This window comes from Calliphora vicina, chromosome 4 (assembly GCF_958450345.1).
Source record: "Calliphora vicina chromosome 4, idCalVici1.1, whole genome shotgun sequence".
NCBI lineage: Eukaryota > Metazoa > Arthropoda > Insecta > Diptera > Calliphoridae > Calliphora > Calliphora vicina.
The window spans coordinates 118,868,061-118,875,385 of NC_088783.1; the positions used below are offsets into that span (position 1 = coordinate 118,868,061).

The following is a 7,325-nucleotide window of genomic DNA, read 5'->3' on the forward strand; positions in this document are numbered from 1 at the left end:
TATTTTGATTAACAATCATAAATTATGTTATTTAGAAACAGATATATAGATTTTAAATCCATTGTTTTGATTTCTTAAATAAATGTTTCAATCAGAAAAATCTTTCTTACGAAAAAGTAGCATTTAATATTACCTTGACCAGAAGTACTACCAAATAACTTTATTTCTGGGTTGTTTTTTAACAAACAACCATTTTTAGCTTTAATTTAAAATTAAGTTATTAATTCTAAAAATTGTTCTTATTTTGAACCGCTATAAATCAAAAATTACTTAATTTTTGTTAATTTTTTGTTTATTAAAAGAAATTCTAAATATTTCTTAATCAAACACCATTTATTTGAAGTTGCTCACTGTTTTAAAAACAAAGTTATGACAAATTTTGTAAAATAACTCATAATTAATATTAATCATACGCTCTAGAGCACCAAAATTTAAAAAATAAGGAAATTACCCATTTCTATATAAATTTTAATGATTATTTTGATTAAAAATCACTAAGCATATTGTTTAGAGACGGTTATAACGATTTAAGTAAAAAAAAATTAATTTTTAAAACAATTTTTCCACTTTTTTATGTTTTTAAAGCAGGTTTTTTTTCAGTCGCTGAATATGACCTCTTTTTTTAATAAAACTATTTTGTTTATGCTTTATTTTTCCTTATATTTGTGTAATATTTTTGTAAAAAGTTTTCCCCATAGTTTGTATGCGGAATAATAAATGCTTTTGGTAATTTATAAAAATGTTACAGAATTTATGGACTCTGTAAAATAGAGATTGACATGTTTCGTTTATATACAAAATTTTACAACATTTTTTTAGATCTGTTTTTTGTCTGTTTTTAAAACATGTATATACAAATTTTATATAAACTAACAGCCATTAAAATAAATGGTCTTTTGGTTAGAAGCTTTACGGGGAAAATTGGAAAAAAATATTATGTTATTTGCTGTAACTGAGTACAAAACAGAGTAATGATTTTTTTTAGGTTTATTTATAAAAAAAGTTTAAGGTCATAACATAAAAAAATAGAGTTTGTTTAAAACTTTAATAAAACCGGCCTCATTGGTGTAGCCACAAATAGTTGAACATAAAAACTGCAAACTAAATAAACAAGCAAATTAAATTGAGCCATTAATCTACACCAACAAAATGTTCTTACTTACCCATAGCTACAGTTTTAATGTTGGTTTTTTATAAAAATTAATAGAAAAAATTTAATAAACATTTTCACCAAAGCTCCTTAATTAATTCCAATTGTTAGTTTTTGTTACAAAATTTAATAAAAATTTCCTCTTAATATCCTTATATTTCTTACTTTTTTCTATTTGCTTAGAAACACATACGTTTAATAGTGCGGTTTAAACCCTAAAATCGCCTAATTTCTTTCTTTCCTTAAATTGCTCACTTAAACAGATACATTTGTTTAGGTTCGTTAATGTGCTTTTGTTTTTATGGCAACCCAAAGAAAACCTCAACAAAGTTTTAATAGTTATGCAGTAAAAGTATGAATATTAATTTACAGCCTAAATGTAGGCAGCAATTTAATCATTGTTGACAAAAATATCATATTATTAAACTAAATGAGGTTAAACTAACTTTTTCAATTTGAATAAAATTAACAAAAAAAAAACGTTTTTTCCTAAAGTTTTATTTATACAGCTTTTGTTTTCAATCAAAAACTTTTATGTAGTAAAAGCTTTTATTGAAAAATCTTCAAAAAGCTTTTTAAAATATAACTATATAACAGCTTAAAGCTTTTCAAAAGCTATTACGAAAGTTGTTTGATATTGGAAAGCTTTTTAGTAGTATAGAGTTTTGGAAAATTTTAGCAAAACACTGAAATCAATAGACTTTTTGAAACAAAAGCTTTTCATAAATTATTCTATGTTTCTGAAAAGCTTTTGAAAATTTTAGAAAATATTCTGTTTTAAAGCTTTATAAAATGTTTAGAAGATTGTGAAAACTTCAAATTTTTTGGGCAAATTTTGAAAAGCTTTTCAATAATATCAAATTTTAAAAGCTTTTTCAAACAACGGTAGCCTTTATTCAAAAGATTGTTACAGAATTCTTCTTAAACTTATAAATATTTTAAAAGCTTTTAGGATTTTAATTTTTTTTTTTTGTATTAAAAGCTTTTGTAAAATTGTTAAAAATTTCTGGAAATCGTTCGATAATTAAAAAAAAAAATTTAAAAGCTTTAAAAATTGCTGTAAGCTTTTTCCTAAGGTTTATTTTCTGGAACAAAAAAGTATTCAAATCTGATTAAATCGTTATATAAAAATGCTTAAAAAGCCTAAAATTGTTAAAGTTTTTCAAAAGCTATGAATAAAGTTTATTTTTAATAGGAAAGCTTTTTAATTGTTTAGGTATTTTTTTGGAAAACAATTGCTTCAATGTTTCTGAATAGCTTTTAAAAATTTTAAAAAATATTATCTTTAAAGCTTTATAAATTGTTTGGGAGATTGTGAAAATATTTAAAAGCTTTTCAATAATATCAAATTTTTAAAGCTTTTTTAGACAAAGGTAGCATTTAATCAATAAGTTGTTACAAAATTCTTCTGAAACTAATAAAATTATGAAAAGCTTTTAGGATTTTTTTTTACTGTAGTAAAAGCTTTTGTAAAATTATTAAATATTTCTGGAAATCGTTCGAAAATTAAAAAAAAAAAATAAAAGCTTAAAAATTGCTGAGAAGTTAGTGAATAATACTGTTTAAAGTTTTTCAAAAGCTATTAGAAAGTTTTTTCTTATTAAAAAGGTTTTTGGAAAATTTTTGCCAAACACATAGACGTTTTCAAATAAAAGCTTTTTATACCCTTCACTTTCGTGAGAAGGGTTTATATAAGTTTGTCATTCCGTTTGTAACTTCTACATTTTTTTTATTCTGGATCATTATAGATAGCTGAGTCGAATAAGCCATGTCCGTCTGTCTGTCTGTTGAAATCAATTTTCTGAAGACCCCTGATATCTTCGGGATCCAAATCTTCAATAATTCTCCCAGACATGCCTTCGAGAAGTTTGTTATTTAGAATCAGCAAAATCGGTACACAAATGGCTGAGATATGAGGAAAAAACCAGGACAACCTCGATTTTTGACCTATATCTGGATTACTAAGTCATTAATATAGACAATATGGATATCTTATGATAGATATTTCAAAGACCTTTGCAACGACGTATATAAGACCATAGTAAGTTGGACCTACAATGGGTCAAAATCGGAAAAAAAAATTTTTAGTCCGAATTTTTTTTCACCAAAAAAATATTTAAAAAAAAACAATTTTTTTCCAAAAAACCTGAAAAAAAATTTTATTCACCTAAAAATATTTAAAATTTTTATTTTGAAATATAATTTGGTGAAGGGTATATAAGATTCGGCACAGCCAAATATAGCTCTCTTACTTGTTATTAATTATTCTGTTTCTGAAAAGCTTTTGAAAATTTTAGAAAATATTCTTTTTTAAAGCTTTATAAAATGTTGAAAAGCTTTTCAATAATATTAAATTTTAAAATCCTTTTTAAGCAAAGTTCGCTTTTAATCAATAAGTTGTTAAAAAAATTCTTCTGAAACTAAACAAATTATGAAAAGCTTTTAGAAATTTTTTTTTCTGTTGAAAAAAAATTTTGTAAAATTGTTAAATTTTTCTGGAAATCGTTTAAAAATTAAAGCAAAAACTTTTTTTTAAAAACTGAAAATTCAAAATTAATTCTAAAAACATTTCCAATTTTGAACTTTTATAAATCCACAATTATTTAATTTTAAATAATTACTTGTTAATTAAAAGAAAGTCTAAATATTTCTTAATCAAACCCAACTTACTTGAAGTTTATCACTCGTTTGATAACATAGTTATGTTTAATTTTGTGAAATAACTCATAATTAATAATACTCATACGCTCCAGAGCACCAAGATTTTTAAATTAGAGAAAATACACATTTCTAAATAAATTTAAAAGAATATTTTGATTAATAATCACAAAGCATTTTAATTAGAGACTGTTAAGAAAGTTTTTTGATATTGAAAAGCTTTTTAAAAGTGTTTAGTTTAAATCAAAAGACTTCTTGAAGTAAAAAGTTTTTTTAAAAAATCCACAATGATTTTGGAAAGCTTTTGAATAGGTGGAAAAAAGCTTAATACTACTAAAGAGTATATTTATATTAAATAAAACAAAATTAAGTTGGAAATTCATTACAACCTTTAAGACTTTTCAGATCATTTGCTGTAGACTCAAACCCTTTTAAACAGAATTATTTATTGCTAATCCTTAATAAACTTTATTTGAATTTCAAGTGTAGAAGAAAAAGTAATAAATTATTTTATGAATATTAAAGTATAAATATTTTGTAAGTTTATGTAGGTGTTTATGTTTTAATAGTAAATGTAATGAAAGGAAATCATCAAGATATGATGTATGTTTTTCTATAGTTTTCTTATTTTTTTCTTTATACTTTTTTTTTGGAGAAAAAACACTCATAAATCATTATAGTGTCAATAAGTTTCCAAGAAAAGTAAAAGTAATGAGACATGTTTGTGCTAGAAAAAACCGGAAATATTGATGGATGATCGATATTTTTTGTTAAAAAAAGGGACAGTTTTGTTAAGAATTTATAATTGAAATGGTATTGAACAGCAAAGTCTTTTTGTTTCAGATTAAATTACATACCTAGATTATTGATTGCTTTTAGTTCATTTTATAAAATGTTTTATTAAGTTTTTTTTTCTTAAGTAATAATTGTTTAAAAAAAACAAATTCCTTGTCATTTATTTACATGACAAAAAAAGTAACAAAATAAAAAGGAAAAATATTATATTTATTGCCATGACATGATGTTGCTGATGTTTTTTTTGCGAAGAGATGGATAAACAGCTAAGCCTTTTGCAAATACAAGGATATTTTGTAGCAGTTTTAGATTTATCATGTCCTTTATGGCCTGATGTTACTGTCTAGTAGTTTTACATATTTTTTTGTTGCCCTGAGTTGCAACACTCTCACAATATGGTGACATTGTGATTATTTTGTTCCCCAGTTATATTAAATTTCTTTTTCGTACTTTATTTGCATTGTAATGCATATATTTTTACAATCATATCCATGTATTTACATGTGCAAATACATTCATTGGAGTGTCCGAATATTGTCTGAATTTTGTGTTACGTTAAAATTACTCTGGTTTTTTTTTGGCAGTTTTTTTTCCTCCAGTATACCTGAATAAATATAAATTTTGTTTATTTTTGTGCATGATGTTGCTTGCCATACAGACAAAACAATACAGTGAAGTATGTTTTTAATTAAATTTACACCTGTATATGGAAACATTAGTCTGGTCACCTCATCGTGTTTTGACGTATTTTCGTGTGTCTCGCATTATTCTACAAAAAAATATTAAAATTTTACTGTTTAATTTCGTGTACTATATGAATACGTGTTTCCTTTGACATATTTATTCATTTGTCTCTTATGAAAAGACTGAGTTTTTCCGAGTCAGCGTTCATTTGTGTATTTTCAACTAAAGTGATATTTGCATAAAAGTTGTTTACATTATATACATACATACGTGCTCTATTTATTTTAATCATATGTTTTTGTATTGATCATATGTTTTAATTTATTGTCTATCCTGGCAATTCTGGAACTGTATTACCTACTCTAACAATATTGTGGTTTGTGAATTTGATAAGCTGTAATAGAGAATTACCATTTTCATCTATAAATTCCCTGTGCTGTCCAACCTTTAAGTAATTATGGAATGTTCAAACGTAAACTGTCAAATTACTGGCAATGATCGTATGGTATCCTGCTGGCTATTCGTTGGGTGCTATCACTTGAAGTGCAGTGGCCTAAAAGCACGTGATGCTGATTCTCTAGCTGACCCTCAAAAATCCCTGCACTGGACTTGTCCAAATTGCAAAAATATTAGTGTTGAATTTTATAATCTTTTTAAAAGTTCTAAAGATGAATTTGACAAGATCAATAAGGAATTTCTGTTGCTGCAAACTAAACTCATTAAATATGGCGAATTATTCACCAAATACTCAAATCTGGAAAAATTTACATCTTCAGCTAATATTTTTTCTCCTAAACGCAAGAAGACGAACTCTGGATCTGTACCACCGTATATCACCTGCTCAAAAGCTGCCGGTTCTACATCCTCGTCTGATGTTGATACAAATTTTCCTCCAGGAAATACAAACCTGAACATTAATCCCAGTTTCCCCGTTGAAGAAAATGTCATTACATCAGAAATTTACCCCCGTTCTCCTTTGGAATCTACAACTATGAATATGATGGATATTAATACAGGAACAACGTTTATCCCTGTTACTTCTGCAATTCAGCCAGTTGTTATTCACCCTGCTCAGAACTCTACTAACATCCATCCTCTTAGAGTTATACCACCTAAAAAAACTATTTTTATCTCCCGTTTTGCTTTTGATACTTCAATTGACGATATTGAATATTATATCAAAACCAAATTGAATCTTGATGTTGAAATGGTGATCTATAAGTTTAAATATTCTCAGCCGAGAACTATTGCATCATTTAAAATTATGGTACCTCCCGAAATCTTTGACCATTTAATAGATCCTAGATTTTGGCCTGATAATGCATTGATTCGTGAATATGTTTACAGAGACAACCAAAGATCAGCTAATACTGTTCATTTGCCCTCCCGCTCAACTAATTTTTCAAAAAACTGATCAACAACTATGATACTCAATTAAATATTATATATCAAAATGTAAATGGTATTAAATCTAAACTCTCTAACTTGTATATTGATAGTTTTGATCTAAATCATCAAATCCTTGTATTTTCCGAAACATGGCTCAACAGCAATATTTTAAATTCTGAAATTTTTTGCAATAAATATATAATTTTTAGACGTGACAGAGTTACTTATACTACTGGTGGTGGAGTTTTGATTGCTGTGTCTAAATGTTTGGAGACCATTGAAATTGACAACATTCCGTTAAACAATGTTGAATTTATTGCAGTCAAAATAAAATTAAACCGTAAACACATTTTCGTTACATGTTCCTATATTCCTCCAAATTCAGATCAAATAACCTATCTTCAACACTTCTCTGCAATAAAATCCGTCGTTAATTCGATTAGCCCCGAAGACTTGGTCCTCGTGTTTGGAGATTTTAATTTACCTTATCTATCTTGGGAATATATACCTGATTCTTCTTGTTATTCTCCAATAAATATAAACAATTTCATCGAAGAATTCTTAAACAACATTTCGGATTTATGTCTTTTTCAAATAAATGGAGTATTAAATGTCTCTAATAAACTACTTGATTTGGTATTCGTAAATG

The 7,325-nt window shown here is 26.0% G+C and overlaps 1 protein-coding gene across 1 annotated transcript; it reads left to right on the top strand.

The window, feature by feature from the left end:
• Positions 1 to 5,744: 5,744 nt before the first annotated feature.
• On the top strand, positions 5,745 to 6,701 carry LOC135958742 (uncharacterized). Its single transcript, XM_065509637.1, has one exon. The coding sequence runs from the start codon at positions 5,745 to 5,747 to the stop codon at positions 6,699 to 6,701; it is 957 nt and encodes a 318-aa protein (XP_065365709.1).
• Positions 6,702 to 7,325: the final 624 nt, after the last annotated feature.